Raw genomic sequence first — 23,272 nt, forward strand, 5'->3', positions numbered from 1 at the left:
GCGGATAGACATCAAAGTGTTATAAAAAATATGTAAGGGAACACCTGATCTAACCAGAAACATTCTTTTGACAGGTGAGGACTCTTACATGTGGCTGTGGAGTGAAGGGCAATCGTTTGTGACGCGAACAGGGAGGTGGCTTGAGGACACACGGCATAGCCTACATTTCAAGAGAACCACCACAGCATGGTGGGGCACCCCGGGCATGATATGGGAGGCCCTCTGCGATAAGTTGGCAGATCTGCTTGGGTTCAGGGACTCCCCTGAACACTTAGTTAGCCACTTAGGGGGAAACAACTGGTTCAAATTGAGGAGAAATCAGCTAACATATGATATGTGTGCATATCTTTATCTGGCATATCCCATTGTTGGAGAGATACAGAAATCTTCATATCTGAAAAACTCCCAAGAAGACTATGGGGGGGGAGGAATCCCAGCAACGCAACTAATATAGCCAGAAGGAAGGTGAGCAAAGGAAAAGCAGGATTTTGCAGGGGAATAAACTTTATCAGACAAGGGGGGTCACGTTGAGCAGTCCTGTATTAGTTCACAAGGTTGGGGTGAACTTATCAGTGAAAGGAATGGAACTCTTTTCAGCAGGGATCCTTAATGCATTGACAGAGAGAGGATGTTACTGAAGGTACTTTTGGGGGGCGGGGGGGGGGGGGCTGAGCAGCCATAGACCCACTCAGGTGTGGCAGCACGGTCCTCATCAGAAAAAGAGAATGCGCCAGCCATAATGGCCACAAGCCCCATTTACAAAAACCTGGGCGTTTGGACTGTAATCAGGCCAAGCTGGCGAGAAAGGGCATAGATCCTCCTGACCTCGAAAGTGTCCAAAAGCACACACCTGAAGTTTGGTTTTTATAATCCTTGTTGTAAATAATAAATGTCTAGGACCCGTCATTTGTCCATAAGTTTGTCTCAATGCTATGATTGTATACGTTTAGCAGTGGCCTTACGCCACTACTCAGCCAATTGCGCCCGCTACATCATTACAAGGCACAGTGATGGCCACAGGCGCCCTGGCTCCATCACAGGCTGTAATCTCTGCTCTGGTTGTGCGGGGGGACAGCCGCGCGGTGGGGGGCGGCGTGTGCCCTTCTTAGGCAATGTTTGAACTGTCAGCAGCCGTCTCCTCCGGGAGCAGCCAGAGAGAGTAGGAGAAGGAGGAGGAGGGGCCCGGGAGTGGGAAGCCTCGAGAAACAGCAGGAATCCCCGCTTCACTCACTCGCTGCCTCGTTTCCCCCAAGAGACGCTTTCTGGTTCCTTTGGCCGCCGCCGTGTTCACGCGTGGAAGCCTGGTCTGACCCCCAGCCCGGGACCCCAGCCTGCCCGCCAGCATCGGACGGGAGCCAAGGGAGAATGGCTCAGGCCAAGATCCATGCCAAGGCGGCCACGGAGGGGCACAACGGGGGCAAATTCGCCCGGTCGACCTCCATGGCCGTGCGCTCCAGTCACCTGCTGGAGGCGCTAGACGAGCTGGAGATCAGGTAAGAGCCCCCGCTTTCTACCGCTTGTTTTAAAACGAGGGGTTTTTCTGATACAATGTGCGAGCCATTCAATATACAGAGGTGTGAGCATTGCTGGCACGTAAATGCCTCTACTATGCAGACGGATGATGAGCGTGTTCAGTTCACTAGAACAGAACAGCTCTTGCAAGCTAACTCAGGGGGTTGAGCGCCTCCTGCGAGGATCTGTGTGACCTGCAAGTTATATAGTCATATACCATCTTGCCCGAGTCAGCTATGCACTCTTCTTGTATAGATTGCTGTAATAGAATTTTTAATTGAAAGCTGTTACAGTTCGAGCTGTTGTGCATTCTTCAACGATAAATATGCAGAAAGCACCGCCTTTCCCTGGTTACAAGGGTAGCTGCTGGCAGGAAGGAACTGTCGGGCTCCGTAACCGCAAAGAGGGCCCATTGCGTGTGTAAGGCAAAGGTGTATAGACCACCAGAAGCGGCTTGCACTGTACTTTAGACTTGGAGAATACCATGAGTGGTAATATTTTTTTATAGATAACTGTTGATTACTTTAAATGCCGGAAGTCTGTTGTCAAATGTAAGCGGGACCCTGCTCTCCGGTTCTAACATTTTATACTGCAGTCCGAGGCAAATACACATTGAAAAAGCCCAGAGTGCTGGCTTTTGTGTAGCCATTAGATCGCCATCATTGGATTCACGCCTTGAAACATTTGTATAGGCGCGTTATAAAAGCCAGATCATATCATATAATGGTATTACCTTCATTGTCCTAAGACAGCAACAGCTGACAAATACATGTAATACCAGGGCGTATCATGGCAGTTACTGGCAAATGCCTACACAACAACCAAAACTGCCGGCTTTGCCAGTCTTCGTTTTCAACAGGAGTGCAATGCAGGGACATATTAAGCACGTTTGGGGCCCTCGGCACGAACATCTTGGGCCCCCCCTCCACCAAACCAATGGAATTAACTAGTGATCAAGAATGTCTGGTTGCAATCCCCCCCTTCTCGTTGTGATCACAACCTATAACGCATAGGTTGATATGCTGCCTCCAGCATTGAAAATAAGCATGTTTACTCCCTTTTAGCCCCTTTACAATCTCCATTCTTGCTCTAATAAGAATTACAAACAAGTAGTATTTGAAGGCTAACATTAGCCGTCTACGAAGAGGTTACTTCTGTTCTAGTATAGATACAGGATACTTTTCATCAGTAGCATCCAGGAAGTATTAATGCAGGACCATATGTAAACGGTACATGCAATCCAGAATAGACAGAACTCACATTAGCTGCCTCACAGAATGCAAAAGTGCTCAAGCATGGATAGAGGAGACCAGTTGGAAGGAAAAAGAAAGCTACCCATACTGTAGCATGGATAATGGATGTAGATTAGAGGCTGCCTGGGGAGTGTCTGTATTCAGACAGACTGAGATTAGAAGTGGGGCATGGTTGTCAAATAGTGTTAGCATTAGAGATCAAAAGAACACGTGCCTGTGGCGTGCAATATATCAATGCTCACTATTATAGTGGAAGCAACACTATAGCCAGTGAAACGAAGAGTGAGGCTTTTTTGAAGATCATAGCCTGAGAAGGAAATCCCTCTGAAAGGCTGACCATTTTGAAAGGTTTAGAGACTGACAATGTTCAGAGGTTCGGCAATAAAAGATTAAATGGAATGCCCAAGATCACACATTGGTAAGGGGTGAAGCTGGGATGTGTGTCAACTCTGCAGTGTCTGCATTTGAACCCTTTATTTTCCAGTTCTTACCATGAACTAAAATAATCTCATTTTATAAAACGAACTTGGAAAGTACACAAATCACATTAGCAAACATGAATGTTTTAAAACAAAATATTATAGAAGGGTGTTTTACCCAAAATGTCAATGATTCTAGCTTCATCCTCTCTGTCATCAAATGAAGTATATAAGTACCAGCATACCAATTGATGTGATTTAACAGATTTAATCTGGGTTTGTCTTTTGTATTTTAAAGCTTTAAATACTTCCGAAACACTGGCTTGTGAAAGTTGTCATTTACAAACGTGCAGAAAAACCTTTGACTTTTACGAAAAAGCAAACCATTTTTTGGGTCCAATGAGCAGACTTTAAAATATGCTTGCCCAAGACCGACAACATCTGGTCCGCTCTCTTCTGTCTACCACCCCTTCCACCTAAATGGCCTACATAAGAAAAAAGATCAAGTAATGGGCTAAGCGATGCCACCAGCTGTGAGGAGGCAAACCTCACAGAAGACAGCACAGTAATGTAAGAGATATTAGATGATTAGACCAGGATCACTATCATCTGCTGGGAAAGCCACGATACAAGCATGAACGCTTTGGTTCCACAGTCTTGAATTTGGATACTTATTCACCTTTTGGACTGACAGTTTATGCTCATCGCTGGAGGTTATTGCCTAAGTTTTACAACAGCCCATCTGAACAAAGCAATATTTAGACCTTCACAGTACGGATGACATGTTAGTTTGTACAGCAACCCCTATCTGTTGCAGGTGCATGGCTGATAGTAGCACCTCTTGTGCTGCAATACCAAGTTTATATGCAGGTAGGTTTATAAACTTCAGTCATAGGAAAGGCTCAGCCAGCCTTGCTGGAATGTGCTATTCTAATCTTACATATGAACACATATCTCTGCAGTGAGTCCTTAACACACTGAGCTAACCTCTGAACCAATGTGGCACTCAATTTATCAATATGAATATCAGCTTTGGCTATTGCACATGATCATCATAATTCCCCCAGGAAGAAAAGAATGCTACAGGAGTTGTGCAGTAGTGAACACACAGGGCCTCATTACGACCCTGGCGGAGTGGGTTTACGCCAGCGGTATTCGCGGCGGACCCTTCCGCCCTACTACGAGTTCCCGTAGCGCCATGGAGCCGTTTTCCGCCTGGTTTTTCCGGGCGGAGAAATCCATGGCGCTACGGGACCTTGTTGTTAATTACGCCACCGTATTCTACGGTGGCGTAATTAACGCCTTCCCCACTCCCATTATACCCTATGGGGCAAAAATGGGAATGGGGAAGGGTAAAATGGGGATTGGGGATTTACCGCCCCGCCAAGGTCGGAATGGGGCGGTGAATCCGCCAACCCCCATGGCGGCATCGGCAGCTTTCCGCCGTGCTCCATGGTGCATATTGCACCACAATCTCCGCCAGGGTCGTAATGAGGCCCACAGACTGCATACCACAGTGAACACAGAAAGCATTACATGATGGATTGATCAAGGCAGAATGTACTTGTCAACAACCGGCAGGCAATAGGATTAGAGCCTCAGCAGCACCCCATAAAATATCCTAACGTGTGCTTTTTAAGTCTGGTGAACAATGGAATCTTACTTCTTTAGATCAGGCAGCCTTAGGGGGCCCCCTGCCAAGGTGGGGGCGTGGGGCAAGTGCCCCTTTTGCCTTCCCATAAAAACGCCTCTGGTGCAATGCAAGGAACAGTTGCAAGGGCATGCATGCAGCTTATATATATGAAATAAAACATTTGTACTACACCAGGAGTTAGTTTAACTGGTTTATAGCTGCAATTAAGCCAGAAAAGTGCCCAGAGAGCTAGCTCAAGGAGTGCTTATCATGTAGTAAGCAGGTAGGAATGCCCATAAAAACTAGCATGGCAATGGGCAGTCAGTGGGTTGGTAAAAATCAAAGACCCACAAGCTGTGTGTGTACCTCCCCACATTCATCTCGCCTAACTTCACTTCCCATGACAATATTTGGCTTCTAGGCAGAGCTTATGGCCATTATTGCTCTGGAGGAGCTCAGCGGGTTATGCACCTGTCTTCAGACTAGGACACGTTTGAAACTCTGCTGGCTCCACTCAGCCATTCATAGCCCCAAGGTCAATACATTGTTTAACTTTAAATTAGTTGATAAGAATATCTATTATTCAGTCAAAAGAAACTTTGTTAAAGGGACGTTATGGTTAAGTTGCACTACTAAAAACCTATGTAATTCAGTAAAAAAAACGTTGTTAAGGGGACGCTATGGTTATAGGTAAAATCGACAAAAAAACTGAAATTCGCCAGTTATGGTAAGCTAAGCAACCATAACTCGCGCCACCACCATGCACTGCAAAGACTAACACCCAGGACATCAAAGATAACATCACAAATACACTACATCTGGCCCCTGTGTAGATACTTAAGAGTGCCATCCACACACCTGCACCCACACATCTGCCCCCTGAAAACCCCCTCACTACCTGTGTCAGGCAGGCATCGCCAAAGTGAGGCTGGTGTAGACACTGAAAGGGATAGGACTCCTGATGATGAGGACGACGAGGGGGAAGACGACAGGTGCTTTTGGTCGCCCTGCTTTAGCTCTATCCTTCTCCATAGCCCGCATCCAGTGCAACAGCACACACTGACGGCGATATGGGCAAGGCTGGATGCCATGGAGCAGCGCCAAGCATCCGTGGAACAACTGGCGGGACAGCAGGTGCAGCATCTGCAGGCAATCAGGGACAGCTCCAGGGATCATCCAGGAGGATTTCCTGGTCTCTGGACTGCCAGTGCCGGCAGCTCACCCAGACCACCGCTGCCATCTCCACTGTTGGGCAGAGGATGAGGGAGCACACTGAGGGCATGTTGGCCTTTACTGAGTCCCTCCAATACTGCATGCAATTGACACTGCAGCACATCCAGAGCCAGGAGTACGAGCCCTCCACCTCCATCACCCCCACAGAGGGATCTGTGCCCTGCACCCCAAGGCACCACTCCTTGCATCATCAGACCCCAAGGGTGCCTGAGCAGGCTTGCAAGGGCAAGAGGCACCCTTTACATGGGCACAAGGGAGGTGGGATGGAATGGGTGTGTTTGGGAGGTTGGTGGTAGGTGGACGTTTTGCCTGAGGCAGATGTTGTGCAGCATGGCACAGGCAAGAAATATTTCTCCAACCTTCTCTGGCCTGTACATCAAGGCCCCTCCGGTCTGGTGTAGACACCAAAAACGACCCTTCAGCAGGCCAAAGGTCTGCTTTATGCACACCTTGGTCCTGACATGTGCCTCATTGTAAGCCATCTCCTGTGGCGTACATGGATTGCGCGCAGGTGTCATTAGGCATGGTAGCTGGGGATATCCAGAGTCACCTGCAAAGGTCACAGGTGTCAGTCACAGTGCATTGTGGATGTGTTGCCTTTTCTAAGTGCATATTGATGGACACTCCGTGCGTACATTTTCCATGTATTGTCCTACAACATGTTTATTCATCCCAGTTGATACATGCAGTACCATTCACTATAGTGGTACATTTGCATTGTTGTATTACACCGTGAGGGCAGCTCACAAACAGCGGTCGTCACTCTCATGGTCTATGATTCCCATTGCAGTGTGCAGATGCCCTCTGTTGGGCCTGTGCCCTGCTACCATGCATGGGCCCTGATGGGTGATTTGTTGTTCTTGTGCATGTCTAAGTTCCTTCCATTATGGCTTCACATACATGCTTACTAGGTTAAATGGCATTACTTTCTGCCAGTGTTGCATGGTCTTTGTGCAGTGTTGAACCATCACATTCTAAATGTAGGTATGTGTCCCTTGCATTGCGGGTCCTCTGTGTGTATTGTTTGGTATTTGATCATGCATTGTCCTGCATGATCTATCCTGTGGATTGGTGGCTGTCATGTGCAGGCTGAGAGGCTGAGAAGGCAGGTCTTGCATGTACAGGGCCTTGATGGGGCGTGCATTGTTCAGTTGTGGTAATGCCCCGGCACCCCCCACCCCGCCTTCACATAGCATTCCACTGGTGCTGCAGGATCAGTTTGTTTGATGCCACCTGTAATCTCCCAGTATCCATGTCCGTTGGCCTCTGTGGCTCTCCATGTATGCAGGCAGTGTGATGTTCCGCAGTACCATGGCATTGCGTGTGGAACCAGGGAAGCGGGCACAGCAGTGTGTGATCACATGGTCATTCATGGAGTGATTCTGCTTCCTGTTGCGGTATACTTATTTTGCCTGGGGGGCGACCAGCTCCACATGGGTGCTGTCCAGGGCAGCAATACGTAGGGCCGGTGAGCTGCTGCCTAAAAACGCACCTTGATGGCATTTATATGTGCCAGGGTGATGGCTAGAGAGTTGTGCATGGAGGCATAGCGCAGGAGTGCTTCCAGCACCTGGACAAGCACATATGAAAATGTGGGCTAGGACGTGCTTTGCAGCATGCCCACAGTGTGCTGGCAGGTGCCAGTTGCTAAGAAATGTAGGACCAATACAAAATGCAGCAGCAGGGGAAAGGCAGTTCTGGTGTTAATCCTGCTCTGTTTGTTGTCATGGATCAAGGTGAATAGCTCTGCAACGGTCTTTCTCTTTAGCCGGTATAGGGTGTTCCGTCGCCCTGCATGGTCTCTCCTCTCTTTCCTCTATGCGCCCTGTGCTGCTGTTCCTACCTTTACAGTTCAATCTGGAGGAGGAGCTGCATCTACCAGTTCACAACAGCTAGTGGCAGCATGGTATTGGGAAGTGTGCTTGAGTCAGGTGCAGGCCTTTTGCAGTCTTTGTGGGTGGATTGGATGCACCTGTCACTTGTTTACCTTCACCTGTATGCATTTACATCCACCTTTGTGGTGGAGATAACAGCACTGCGTTTTTGGCTCAACTACTGCCCATTTACAGCAGTATTTTGGTGGAATTTCAATTTGTAATACGGCAGAATTACCGTTTTGGATCTTGGACATAATTACGACTGCGGAATTAGCCCCAACGCTAATTCTACCAGCAATTTCTTGTAATTCCACTGGCGCTAATTCCGCTGGGGTTAATTCCGCTGGTAGAATTAGCACCGACTGCTTATTCAGCGGTGTGGTAAAAATGGCGGTAATTCTGTTACTGCCACTTTTACCATATACCACCGAACTCATAATGCGTCTAGCATTTTGTTGTGTGCTGAGGCAGCTTCTCCATAAATGGGTGCATCATCCTGGAAGTATATTGCATTGTTCACATCATGTGGCAGGTGGTCCATCTTTCTTTCAACACTGGCAGTGACAGTCCAAATGGGATTTTGCTGAACTGAAAGGCTCCCATTGAAGTAATAAGAACTGTCAAGTGCTTTGATGATTGATGTAACTTAACCTGGTGGGAAGTGTTGTGCATGCCTAATTGTATGGGCTTTTCCTAACATTAAGACCAGCTCTGACATTTTTGAGAAGCGCTATTTATCCATAATGTTTTCTTTATTTACAGTGTATAAAACTATTCATAATCCCACTTTACTCTTGTCTAGCTTTTTGTTTTTCTTTAATTGCAGTAAAAACATCACAGTTCTTACACAACTTCATAACAATACAGTCAGTTTTCTTCTTAAGACGACCTCCCCCTCCCCAAAGATCTATAAACCTACTCCCCACCCGCTATAGCTACCGTCCTCCAATCAAAAAAATAAGTTACTCTCACTCATTGGTGTTTCACTGGGCACTCCTCTCAATGCTGACAATTGTCCTCCAACAGCGACATATCCTTCGAAGTTTACCCGCATCGGCTTCCCACATGACCAGATTCTCAAGACGGGTTCGGTGGGGCAACTGGTACCCAGCATATTTCTGGGAGAATCACCTAACCCTTTATCTCTGAAGAAAGACAGACTGCTCCATCTCCCTAGACAGATGTAGGTAATGTAGGGACCCGTGATATTTTCCATTTCATAAATGTTTCTCGCTTTGAGTGCCCACATGTGTTGCCCCAGTAGTTTAGCTGACTTCCAGGTTATAACAATACATGCCCTTGCCGCAGGAAGAGAGAAGGGTATCATGTTAGGCAATCGTTTCCATTCATCTTCCACAACCTCCACTCCAAACAGTGTCAGTAATGGATCTAGGTTTCTTTCCATCCCATCTAGCCTTTTGATCCAGCTCAGTACCTCTTTCCAGAACCCTTGCACCATTGGGCATGCCCACTACATGTGCCAATCTGTGGCCTTCTGAACACACCCCTGCCAACAAGCCGGGTCTACCCCTGGGTACATTTTGGAGAGGCGCACTGGGTCATACTGCCATCTGTAGAGCAACATCAACCCATGGAGTTTATACTGACATGCACTCAATGTTTAATGGCCATTGATGCATCCTCCACTGCTGTCATCCAGCTTCCTTGCCAGATCTCTTTCTCATCTTCTCCTGTAGGATTCGCTCCTCCAACACCATCGCCAGGAGGAGAGACCCATAAATGCCCAACGCCAGACCCCTCGTTGTCAATGCAGTGCAAGAATGCTCTCCATCTCTGTCAACTTCCTTTGCAATTCCGCTTCCCATTTATCGGACATAAGGATCCCCTTCAACTGTAGGTACATAAAAACCGACAGTTCCCCTATGTGCAGTCCTTCCTCCAGCTCTGCCAGCATGACAAACCTGCAGCCCTTCACCAGTTGCCCCACCCTTTCAAGTCCTGCCTCATACCAGGCCTGGAAACAATGTGGCTACACAATCGCATCTCGTATTGGAGGGCCCCCTGTGTGACTCAATGTTGAGGGCCACATAGCATTTCAGTTCGCTTCTCCATAGTTTCCACAGATTGTCCAGCATCCCATGTCCCCGCACTATGGGTGGGAGGGACTTCAAAGCTGCACATAACCATTTCCTCACCGTTACAGGCTGCAGTAAATGATTCTCAATGGCTGCCCATTGTTTGTCTTTATCCACGCGTAAGTGTGCGACTATCGCATGACACTGGGCATTCCCTGTAGTAAGTATACATATCAGGCAATCCCATCCCCACTGTACTTTGGTTGCATATGCCAACTTCTGCTTTTTACGCCGCTACATGAAGCATGTAAGTCGATGCTTCAGCTCAGAGAAATATTAGTATGGGATCTCTATAGGGAGCATTTGGTGCAAGTGCAGAATTTTCAGGAGCAGTGTTATTTTCACTGCATTCAGTTGGCCCAGTCCTGACAAAGTCAACTGGGACCTGCGAAGGCATCATGAAGCAAGACACAGAGGCGTAGACAGAGTAGTGCCTGAGCAGGCAAGGCCAACCCAAAATCTGTAAATGCCCACTGAGCAGTGCTGTGTGGGCATTTACAGATGTTAATGTCACTGCGGTGGGCCCAACTACATTAGCTTCAGGCCACACGAGTTAAACAATCCTGGCTACGCCTCTTGACACAGACAACAGACTTGAAGTTCAAACAAAGAATCTTTATCAGCTTAAATGTCAGGATGGTTGAAGACCTAACTTGCCCTAGGCTAAGGTGGTATTTCCCTACCTGAACGAAACTAAGGAAAGTCTGAGTCAAATAGTTTAAAGTAATAGTCCCTCTGTGTCCAAAACCTTTTCTTGCCCTCACAACTAGAACTGACAAATGTGTAGAGATGTCAAAGTCAAAATAAACAGTGTTCAACTTACAGTTCTTCCAACTCACAGTTTTCTTTCCGCTCCCCTTCCCCCAAACACAAGAAAGTTCCATGAAAAAGAGTCTTGAAATGTACCTTTCTCCAGTTCAAAAGTCATTTAATTCAAAGTCAATCCTGGGGTTCCTGTCTACAAGTTTCAAACACAACAATCCAACCTTGCCAGGCCTTAGGGTGCCCTTCCGCAAGGTTTCAATGTCTCACACAGGTTCCTTGACACTTATTCCTATGCATCAAGTTACTTTCACATGCTTCCCTTTATTGTTTCTGGAGTTAAGAGGGTGCTCTTTGCACTTTTCTGGTTTCTTCTTAGCAGCACCGTAACTCTGCCACCATGTGTCACACACCCCTTTCCAAATGGCAGAGTGTTCAGTTGCAGTTAATAGTTTAACACAGTCTTTCATCTATTTTTATGTTGCTTAATTCTATTCAGTTTCAAGATTTGGATCTGTTCGGTGTGCAACACAGATTTAGCATATGGTGTTTTATTTCAGTTCAATAGTCAATTAGTCTTTCATTTCTAAGTTAATTTCATGTGTAACAGGCCTTCTGCCTTCAGCGTCTTACTGTTGTCTTTTAAAGTCAAAGTTCTCTTTGAGTTCAGTATTCAATAGGCATTCACTTCCTTTATACTTCTTTTTAGTTCGGAATTCAATAACTGTTGGTTGCTGTACTTTTATTCTATTGCTGAAGACTTACGAAAACGTTCCTGCTAGGATTGAAACCACTTCAGGAAACTTTTATTGATTCACAAAGGAAGAATTCACAACGTTCTAAGGCTTTCAAAAACGTGCTTGTTCCTTTAACAAGACAAGCGATCACTCTACTACATTTGATCCGTTTCAGCTTCATAGACAATAGCGCTTTACTCGCTGTTAAAGTAGCACTGGTTTTCTCGTTCTGAAAAACTCACTGGCTCACTTTGGAGTCTTCTTTGGCATCGCGCAGGCTACAAACTGGACCGCTTCAGCACAGGGGGATTCACTCTACCCCTAAGACACTCTTGTGTTCTTGCAGCACCACGGGAGAACAAGCAGTCTCTTAATTGGAAGGAAGGATGACCTTGCATCTGGTCTCCTTCCCTTTCCTCGCCCCTGTCCCACAGAGCTCCTGCTCCTACTTCACATTTACCCCGACGCTCAGCTGCTCCGGTCCTCTGGGTGTTTCTACAACTGTACCACAGCTTCCATCTGCTCCCAATAGCGTCTCTCTTTCCTCTCCTGCACACATCCATTTTATAGACCAGAGCTGTGTTAAGAGGTTGCAGGTCTGTGTCCTTTTCATTAATTGCCTGACTATAGTTAGGCTTATTAGCAACACATGCCTCTTCTTTACAATGGTACACTTCTGAGGCCCTCATCCTCATCGCAGTACCAAAGTGGTGTATGTTGGTGTGTATTACTCCTAGTTTCCTCTTCCTCGTCCCAGTACTGTCAAAAGTCATGTGTGGGAAAATGAGGGGGGCTGATTTAGAATAGCCCATAAAGGTTTGTGGAGGGTTAGATTTGTCATCAATGCGAAAAGGGGGATAACATGTCTCGCAGTGAGGATCTTTCTATGTTTGGGTCTGCCCATGAATTAAAATCCCCTGCAATTATGACCAGTTCTCCTTGCATTGCCTGTATTGCCTCAAGAGCCACGGAAGAACAAGCAGTCCATATTTAACCCTTTTCCTGGTACATCTGGACTGATGCTATCTCGTACCTTTTCCTGGATTAATGGAATCCAGATAACAGTATCCCATTACTGGCTTTGGAATAGAAGGTTTCTTTTGGAAGAGACATGGGTAATACTGTGTCTGGCCTGAATAGCTCTCACTCCCAATCCTCAAGGACCCTCCACCCAGGTGATCCTCCCTCGCTTCTCTACCCCCAGGGTCAGGATCCAAAGTGATGGTCTTTCCCTGGCCACCCGTGCAGATGATCCCAGGGGAGTAGTAGTGATAATACCCTAAGGTTTCTCACAGACCATAGCTCCATTTCCGTATACAGTAATTCAACATTGGGGGATAGTTAGCTTCATAAAGGCATTTCATTCATTTGGTGATCTTCACTCTGCTTGAACTCTGCTTGACCCTGGTAGAGGGTATATACTAATGCAATAACCCCTTGGAACCCCTCAAGTATCCCCTATACTACTACAAGTCTGCATTCCATCAGTTTAACCATATTGACATGGGAGAGTCTCATTCTTTTGTGTAGGAGAATCCCAACTCATCCCTTCTTCACAACACTTTCGTCCCAGTATACTTCCCCTATGCCACCCGCCCTTCAAGGGGCGCTCCTCCTTGACTCTAATCCTGGTCTCCTGCATGAACATGTTCATTACGTCGCCTTTTGAAACTCACTTATGACCAATGACCTTTTCGTCATCCCCTTAACATTGAGAGACTCCGCGGTCAACCGGTATTCAACCCGGTATAACTCACCCTCATTAGTCATCTGTTAAAGGTTGTTTTCCTTGTCCACAATACTTCCACCCACAAAACTTCCATTCAACTAGTATTGTGCACTACTTCCCTGTTGCATACCCATTCCCCATTTGAATCCCCCCTTAATTGTAATTATTATCAACAATATGTAAATCAAACCTATCAGGAACGCTTCCCCAGAGGCTCCCTCTACGTATCAGAGGGCCACAAGAGGTGTGTACCCACCCGCTGGAAGCCATTATCCAGTCCATATTACCTCTCATAGTTAAAAAGGGAGTCAAGCAACGTTTAGCATACCATCCCATAAACACTGAGCCTCCAGTCCACTTCACTGGTGAGGGTCTATTCAGCTTCCTGTATTTTCAACCTCCTGCTCCCCTCGTTCATTGTGGGAGGCCATTCTGTGATAGGCGCTGTTCCTGCGACTCCATAGATGCTGCCTCTTTAGTCATTCTTGGCACGGCAGATGAGTTTAGGATTTGAGCCGCTGCCATTGCTGCATTTACACGGTACTCCTCTTGACTGATCTCGAATTGTAACGCAAATGGGTAGGCCCATCTGTACCTCGTCCCCCTTTCAGTAAGCCATTGTGTGAGGGGTCTACAGTCCCGTCTCCTGGACAGAGTTAGGCCGTACAGGTCCTGAAAAATCTTTTTATCATCGTCCTCCAGTTCCTGTCGTTCCTTTGCCTTGACCAGAATTTCACAATAATAGACCTTTCCCTCCTCTATGCACTCTTTCAGTATGGATCTCCTTACTTCTCTTACTCTGAAACAGGAGGTCGACTATATCTTGCACCTTTTTCTCGACCATGAGGGGTGTTTCTCCGTCCTTTTAGCTCAGACATATCATTCGAAGATTGGATTTCCGACCGCACGGCCCTAATCTCCACAAGAATACCCTAATATCTTCTTTGGTGGCCACAGCTGTCATCTCGGGTGTAGCCATGGTAAGCTCCATCTCTTGCATTCGTTTTTCCCTCCTATACCTCTGGAGGGCCTCTATTCCCACCACTGGACCCTTCAACACCTCCTTTGCGTGGTTAGTCACTCTCCCCTCCAATGTTACAGGGGAATCGCACACCTTCACCAGCACACAATGCCTCTCTCACTGTACTGGAAAGCAGGGTAATGATTTCCCAATGCTGCAAACCAGTGAAGCCCCCAGTACTTCTGTATCTTCATGTGCAGGGTACGCAAAGACTACCCACTTTTTCTGAGGCGCTTTTTCTTCACCTCAGGTTGTTTAGTGTAGGCCCATTGCAGAGTCTTTCCAGATTCCTTCTCTTCTGGGTTGTAGCGCCTGCGACAGGCACTTGAGCCTCCTCAGCCTTCCTTGCTTCTGGGTACAGCCCTGCACCTAGCTGCCTCATGCCTGGGACCTCACACCAGTATGCATCTCTATATTTCTGTGTCAACAGAGGCCCAGACATGCATATGGCAGCGTATCCAGCAGATCAATACACTCCAGTCATGGGCTCCCACCTTGCGCTCGTATGGGTGGTACCTCAGTGACAACGCAGTCCTAGCACCCTGGGGCCGCAGTGATCCAAGCAAGGCGCAGGGCTGTAGGTGATGGCTCTTACCACGCTGACCCACTCGCACCACTCTTCACTCCAAGGTCCAGGGATACATTAGATTTGCAGTGCGGGCGGCTCTGCAGCTCACCGATGTGCCTCCCTGGCCCACTCCAGGCCTCGTTAACAAGGCGCCACTGCAGTATGATACTGCAAACGTCCGAAGCTGCCGGCTGCACTCTGGACGCAGCCCACGGGGATGTCTCTGGTATGGCGCAGAGCCGTGTGGGATGGCGCACAACCCGCCTCATTCCGCTACGACTGTCTGCAGATCACCAGTGTGGGAGTCACGGCCAGCTCATGGTGCAGGGGCTGAGAAGTGTGAGAAGTGAGAGGTACTGGACATCTGGACATTCACACATTTATACAATTTTGTAATAATGTCCAGCCCCTCTGCAAGTTAATAATCCATGGTCTAGAGTTGGTGCCGAGTTCACTTATGGCTTGTACGGTAATATGCACACGGATTACATTTAGTTTACATACAAATAAGTCACAATGGCAACAGTGTATTCCCGGATTTAGCAGTGAGCCTTAGCACATGTCCCTCACAATGCAGTTCAGCCAGTGTCCACGTTCGATATTTGCTTTACATTGTGTCGATGTATGTCCGTGGATCAGGCTTATTGGTGCAGACAATCCTTAGACCACAAGTCAGGCATGGGACAAGGTCTCTTTACTCAGCCTAAACATTCGGCCGACGGACAGTCTAAACATATACTAAAGTGCAAGGTTCGGTAAGGCTCAGTTACTAGTTGGAAACACAGTTCACCATTTTAGAACACAGAGTTACATTTGAACAGAAATCAAAATGGCAGATGATCCCAAAATGGCGGCGAAGTCGATCTAAAATTGGCACATTTGAAATGTGGTTTTCTTCGCAGAGCGACTGGACTTAGGCCAATATATATTACAGAAGGAGGCACAATATGATTTCCCGTTTAACAAACCCTCCTTTTGGCCTAAGCCAAGCGCTAAACTACTTCTAGTCACTTTACGAGTAACTACACGTCTCAATGTCCATATACCCTGAATCACTATCAGAAATATCGATCGCCATGAAGTCAGAAACAGATATTTCTTTCAACACAAATTCTTTTGTCATTTTCTCTGGGGCGCGTACCTTTTGTCCTAACGTTCCCATCGCCTGTGCACAACATCCTCCTAACACCGAACATATGCCAGGAAGACACTGTATATAGCAACAGAAAAACAACAGTATACCCAAAATGAGCAGCAAGATTGAAAGCAGCTTCCATCCCCAAGATCGTAAGAAGTCCCAGAACCAAGCACTAAGATCCCAGTTTCCCTCAGGAACATGCACTTCTGAACTAAGGACGTGCAGATTTTGTATTGCCTTAAAGATGGTTGGGGAGGAATCTGGCACGAAAACGCAGCAAGCGGACCCCACTAATTTACATACTCCACCACGCTCAGCCAGGATGACGTCTAAGGCCATCTGGTTCTGAAGTGCCACTAACCTTATCGCTTTTTGTTCTAAAGTCATGTTATAGAGTATGTCAGTGGTCCGGTTGATGGTCCTCTCCAGTACTCTCGCTAGTCTTCTAATATCCTCAGAATTTAATATTTGCCCCCAAAAAGTTACAGAGGATTTAGCGACGTCACCCAGAACTTGTGCTGAAGTATCGCCATTCTCGTCCCGCCTTGGACGAGCCTTAGAGATTTCTATGGTGCTTGCTATGAATACCCCGGATAACAGAATCCCTAAATAACAGGTTCCCTACCAATCCCTAGGTAACCATGGGAAAGCTTCATTACCGCAAACAAAGTAGACAGGCTCGCCTCACTGTTCAAATTTGCAACCTTGGCGCAGCCCTTGAAATCACCCATTGACTGAGTACCATTCCTCTGTATGCAGAAAGAAACTGAATCAGGGCTGTGGTTAACAGTGTAGGAAGGTGGCGTTGCTTCCCTATTGCCTATAGGAGCCATCTTGAAAGAGATCAGAGATTGAAAAGGACGAGACAATTTATCAGAAGGCCTAATAGAAGCAACATTAAGCTTGCTCCTATTTGCAAAAAGTGAGCATCCCAGGGGTGTTAGAACTCGTCTCTCAAAATCATTCAAATTAGTTCCATCAAAGTTCCCTGAGATGCTATCGTTCCATCGGCCAAAGAACAGTGCCTTTAAAGATGCATAGTATGCAGTAGTCAGAGGTAAAGGATGAATATACCAACCCAACCCCTTGTCTCCATGTTGCGGTAAATGCGAGCAGACCCAACAATTAGATCTATTAAAAATGGCATGTGTGGCATTCATTATGAGTAATAAAGTGTTGTTGTGGTAACTCTGTGCTGAGAGTCTCTAGGAGATAGAGTGTGCAGATGCACAAAAGGTGTAGAAACAGTAGGTACATTTTCAGTAGGTAACAAAATTTCAAGCAGATGTACTTCTTCCAAATACCTGAATCCTAAGGCAATTACTATTGTGAAGCCGATTAACATAATCACAAGACAACAATACGTTTTCGGGGCCCACACATTCAATTGTTCATTACTACTATTAGGCACACAGTCTCTTATTTGTTCCGTATGAGTGGGAGAGTTGCCGGCATTGTTTCTTCAAACGAATACTCCACATGTCGTTTGCTGGCGATCTCCTGATCACGCATTTTCTTAGTCCTTCCCTAACCCCAGCCAACAGAATTCCTTTCGTACAAAAGAACGGGCCAAAAAGACAAGCCCTCCGATGATTTTTCCTGGTGGCACAGCCGAACCGTGCAGTAAGTCTAACTCCTTGGGCGCAGATTGTACCTTATGACTCCTGGTACTGCGTGATCTGAGAACAACGTGTCGTTGCTTCCTGATGGAAGTGGCAGATCCGTGACAGCCCCTGACAATGGCGAAAAAGGATCTGTAGGAGAGTGTGGAGATAAAGCGACTGTTTCTCCAGGCGCCACGGGCTCAGGGAGTGTCTCTGAAGCACTCTTGATGCTGCTTGATGCTACGTGATCGTTGGGAGCAGCGCTGGTAAGGATTTCTGTGTCTTCTGTATCGTGTGGCAAAGGGAAGGGAATCCTCTTGATATGTGATGCGTGGATCCAATGCTTTCGCCCCGACACTCGTACTGCGGTCTGTGTGGCCAATAGAACTTGATGCGGACCCCACCAACGCGGTGCGAGGCAGGAAGCTCTTTCAAATGATTTGACGAGAACCCAGCTTCCAGGCTGTATTCTGTGACCTGGGCCCTCGTACTTTATGGGGAGGGCTTCTTGCACCTGTTGATAAATCAAATACAAATTTTTAGTTAACTGGCCACAGTAGTCGGAAAGAAGTACATGTTCAATGTCGCGCAACGATCGAGGCTTAGGTAAGTTCCAAATGTTAGCTGGCCTACCCATAACCACCTCAAATGGGGAGAGCCCAGTCTTAGTCTGTGGGGTCGTTCTCATTGACAGCAACACGATCGGTAAGGCGTCCGGCCATTTCAGTTTGGTGCCGGCACATGTCTTAGCGAGCTTGTTCTTTATGATGCCGTTATGTCTCTCTACCAAACCAGTACTTTGAGCATGTCTAGCCGAATGGAACCGTTTATCGATCTGTAATCCCACGCATATCTGCAGAATTACAGCAGCGATAAAATGTGGACTATTGTCCGACCACATGACCCTTGGCAAACCAAACCTAGGGAAATATTCCTTAAGCATGGTCTTCGCCGTTGTCATTGCTGTGGCATCCTTAACAGGAAAGGCTTCAACCCATTTAGTAAAGGCGCAGATAACAACTAGTACATACTTATAATTGTTGCAACGCTCCATTTCAATGAAATCAAAGTGGATAACCTCAAAAGGGACAGAAGGTGGAGCAAAACTACCCTTGGAGTCGATGTGCCCTTTCCCATATTATGCTGCAAACAAATCATACAACTTTGAACAAAACGTTCAGCTTTTTTTTTAGATTTTATCATTCACCCAGACATTTTGTAACATTTTGGTAACCTTCTGTGCACAGATGTGGGTGGGGACATGGGCCATAGCGACCATCATCGTCCACCCAACACCCGTCATCATCCAATCTTGCCAAACCCTCGGCCCATTTCTTAGATTCCTCTAATGTGGTATCAGCTTGAATACTTTTCACAGATTCAATACCCTCATCCAAAGTACAAACATTTGTGGCTTCCCTTGAAGTATACATTTCTGAATAGAGATCAGTGGCAGTCTGTTTGGCTATCTGGTCAGCGAAAGCGTTCCCTTTTCCCACATCATCTATGATTTTCTGATGTGCTGCACATTTCATTATTACTAACTGAGTTGGGAGTGCAAGCGCTGAGAGTAACCGTACTATCAAGGAGCCGTACTGAATCTTAGTTCCATGCGAGGTCAAGAAACCTCGTTCTGCCCAAAGTCTGCCGAAGTTGTGAACCACCCCAAAAGCATACTGACTATCAGTATATATATTTACTGTAAGCCCTTCGGAAAGTTCACAAGCTTGGGTCAATGCTATAATCTCTGCGGCCTGCGCAGAGTTATGTGTGATTCTCTTGGTTTCCACAATCGTGCTCAATGTGGTGATTGCATAAGCAGCTGTGGATGTACCATCTGGAAGTTTGAAACAAGAGCCATCACAAAACAGCTCCCCTTGTGGATTGTCAAAGGAGTATCTTTCAGATCGATTCTGCCTTTAGTCTCTTGCTCTGTGGTGTAAAGGCAGTCATGTGACGCTTCGTCACTGCAAGCAGTACCTTGCAGGAAAGGTAAAAGTTCAGCCGGATTCAGAACGCAACACCTCTGAATTTTAATATGCGTAGCAAACAAGATCAATTTGTATCTCGTTAATCGTGCAGAGGTGAGGGGTTGTGTTTGTGTTCTCTTTAATAGAACATCTACAGAGTGAGGTACCATCAGGGTTAAAGCATGGCCTAAGACCATTCCCTCGCTCTGTTTTACAGACGCAGCAGCAGCAGCGACAGCTCTCAAACATCTTGGCAAAGCACATTCGACAGGATCAAGGGCGGAAGAAAAGTAGCTGCACAGCCTATTCTTCCCTCCATGTTCCTGCGTTAATACAGCCAAAGCACATCCATCACGTTCATGCACATACAACACAAAGGCCTTTTCATAATTTGGTGTGCCCAAAACTGATGCTGAACACAGTGCAGTCTTGGCCAGATCAAACGCTTGCTGGTGTTCCAAGTTCCACGGCAATGGCGAAGAAATGCCCTTCTTTGTCAAAGCCAACATTGGTTTAATCGTTAACGAGAAGTTCGGGATCCACTGCCTACAGTAAGAAGCCATTCCTATCAAGGCTCTGACTTCCTTCTGTGTATTTGGGACAGACATGCTAGAAATGATTTTTATCCACTCAGGCGTCAACCTTCTTCCCTCCTTTGACAGGAGGTAGCCTAAATAGGCGACCTCCTGTCGATAATACTGAAATTTTTTGAGTGAAGCTTTGTGTCCATGTTTTGCTGGATGAATAAGCAACAACACAGTGCCCTCCTTACAGGAACTCTCTGAGTCAGCAGCTAAAAGTAGATTGTCCACATATTGGAACAGTGTACAGGTGGTAGGCAACTCGAGTGTGTCGAGCTACTCTTTCAAAGCCCTACTATAGATTCTTGGATTCTCCGTGTAACCTTGTGGCGCACGGGGGAATGTAAACAAGCGTCCCCCTAAGGTGAACGCGAACCGATATCTGCTATCCTTGTGTATAGGAATTCTGAAGAAAGCATTCTTAAGGTCTACAACACTAAAGAAAGTAGCAGAAGCCGGAATCATGGTTAATATTGTCGTCGCATCCGGCACAATAGGAAATTGTGGAGCAACAATCTTATTGATGGCACGTAAATCAATGATGAAACGAAAAGGAATTGCATTATCGCCTTTCTTGTACACAGGCAAAATCGGACAATTGCACAAACTACCTGCAATTTCCTCAATTACCCCACCAAGTACAAAATCGGAGACTATGCATTTCAAAGCTTGCTCACCATCAACCAAAATCTTATACTGAGGAATACGTGGCAACTTTACTCCATGTTTCAAAATGAGCTTAACAGGCTCAATTTGCAGAACACCGACATCATTGTCACCAATTGCCCACAAACACTCTGGAACATCGCTAAATTCCGGCGGCAAAGGTCTAGTCAAGAACTGAGAGACAGAAAGTTGCTGTGGTGAAGTCGTCAAATGCACTCCATCCGAAGAACAATGAATTACTGCATTTAATTCCTTCAACAGATTCAACCCCAACAAATTCTCTCCACAGTTCGTAGTCAAAAGAAATGGACAGTGGTCTGTGAATGGACCCAATGTAATTGGTACCGGAGAAAGAAACCGGACAGATTACTGGCGTACCAGAAAACCCTATAGAAACATTGGTTTGCCCTGACAGTGGAATGTGTGGAAACTGTGAATGGTCAATGGAACACATCTGTGCTCCTGTATCTATCAAGAATAGCTGTTTCCTATTTCCCACTATCATCTCAACGTAGGGACCTTCCTGATTAACGGGAATAGGCATTGGTTCCAAACCCTGCTTCGGGCAATCCTAGCGAAACAGAATGTCATCAAAAGGAAGTTCTTCAGAAAGATATGCAGCAGAAGGATGATCAAAAATGTTCGTATTATCCACACTCGGTGCCTGATTATCCTGTGAAAAAGGTTGCAAATCTTGAGAAAACTGACTTCTACCAGGACCCCCTGCCCCTGGGCGGCCTCTGGATCATCTACCCATGTTACCAAATGCGTTAATCAACCTCTGCTGGAGGATCGGGCATTGTGCACGCCAATGAACCTCTTGTCTGCAATTAGCACACTGGGTCACGTTTACAGGACCCAACGGCGCATTTCCCTGTGGGGCATACTGTCCCCTAAATTGTGAAGTACCCTCTCTAGGGCCTCTAACAATTTGCTGTAATAGTACTTTACTTTTGAGATCTCCCTTTCTCTTTTCAATTCTTTCTTTCTCGTTATTAACTCGGTTCTCATAGTACTGAGCCATATGCAATACTTCAGACTGAGACTTAGCCTGCCAAGCACTCTCCAAAGACATAATTTGTGACTGGATGTCAGGCAACAATCCACGCACAAATTTGTCTACAAAAATTCATTTTCCATGCTCTGTGCTCAAATCTTGTCCACTGAAATCTGAAAACACTTTTTTCGAACCGATTAAAGAATTCAGTAGCACCCTCCGATTTCCCTCGGACACAGGCAGTAAATTTGTCCCAAATAATCCTTCTTTCAGGAATTATGGCTTTTAGTTTTGTGACTATTCTATCAGGCAGAGTCAGTATTACCTGTGGCGGTCTCTCACAGGTGGCCTTTCTCTATCTAATCGAACTATATCAACCCATGTGTCTCCTAACCCTGGTACATCTTCTACAGTCCTAATCTGTTTCCACAAATCAACAAGTAGGAGCACGGGAAATAACAAATCAATATCGCTCAAGGTAAATACTGATGACTGCAAGACAGATTCTATCTCTTTATAGAACCCTGTCAGATTCTTTCTAATATCGGGAATGGATTGTTTAATGATGTTCACTTCCTTTCTTGAGAACGGGATGTGAACAAACTGCGACACATAATGTGCAGGAATATCCTGAGCAGCAGTACCTGTTCCAGGATCCACTGGAATCTCAACTTTTGGGACAAATGTCGGCGAAACCTCTCTCATAGGCAACTGAGAGATAGGAAACTCTGAACGCTTACTGAGCAGCAGAACTAGATCGAACGCTAAAGCAGCTGAAGGAGTGTTAGACGAAAAAGCTCTCTTGTAGATTTTCAATAATTCTGAGGGACAACAAATCTTTCTTTTTATGCATTCATCCTGCAGGTATTCTACCATTACCTGTATCACTTTCCTCTGCATTTCTGGCGTATACTGACTATACGTGTCATATACTTCTACGGGAGATCTCGACATCTCTGAAATCCACCTAATCGCATCCTTTGTGCAAATTCGTGTTTCCTCATTTATCGACTTACAACAAGGAGGAAACCGTTTCTGTACAAACATAGCGTCCAAAATATCACCATCAATTTCTTCATTCCGTAACCTTTCTAACTCCCTTCTATGCTCAAAAACCCTCTCGACGTGCTCATGTACTTTCTCTGCAGTATCTCTTGAATATGCTGAAACATTCATATCCCTCAACTCTTGTGGGAGATCTATATCATCTAATCTGTTCCACATTACACATAAATGAATTCCCAACCCTTCAATAAAAACGTTTTTCTCAGGAAAACTTGCTAGATTAGAGAGTGTGGCAAAAACATCAGCTTGTTCACCCTTCTCCATGCATTGTCTAGCCCATGCAGTCAAATCACGCTTTCTCTCTTTAGATACAGTATTACGAGTTACAATCTTTGATTCCGCTCCCTCATCGACTACAAGCGGGACAGAACCACTCAGAAGAGTAAAAGTAGACAAATCCTGTACAATCAG

At 46.2% G+C, this 23,272-nt stretch overlaps 1 protein-coding gene across 1 annotated transcript in view; it reads left to right on the top strand.

Annotated features, from left to right (window-relative positions):
• Positions 1-997: 997 nt before the first annotated feature.
• BAG2 (BAG cochaperone 2) overlaps positions 998-23,272 on the top strand; it is a 105,795-nt gene continuing 83,520 nt past the window's right edge. The window contains exon 1 of the mRNA XM_069606177.1: positions 998-1,493. Within this exon, the coding sequence (XP_069462278.1) occupies positions 1,366-1,493 (128 nt within the window). The 5' untranslated portion in view covers positions 998-1,365. The remainder of the gene's footprint in view (positions 1,494-23,272) is intronic.

Source organism: Ambystoma mexicanum, chromosome 4p (genome assembly GCF_040938575.1).
Source record: "Ambystoma mexicanum isolate Mex_15411 chromosome 4p, UKY_AmexF1_1, whole genome shotgun sequence".
NCBI lineage: Eukaryota > Metazoa > Chordata > Amphibia > Caudata > Ambystomatidae > Ambystoma > Ambystoma mexicanum.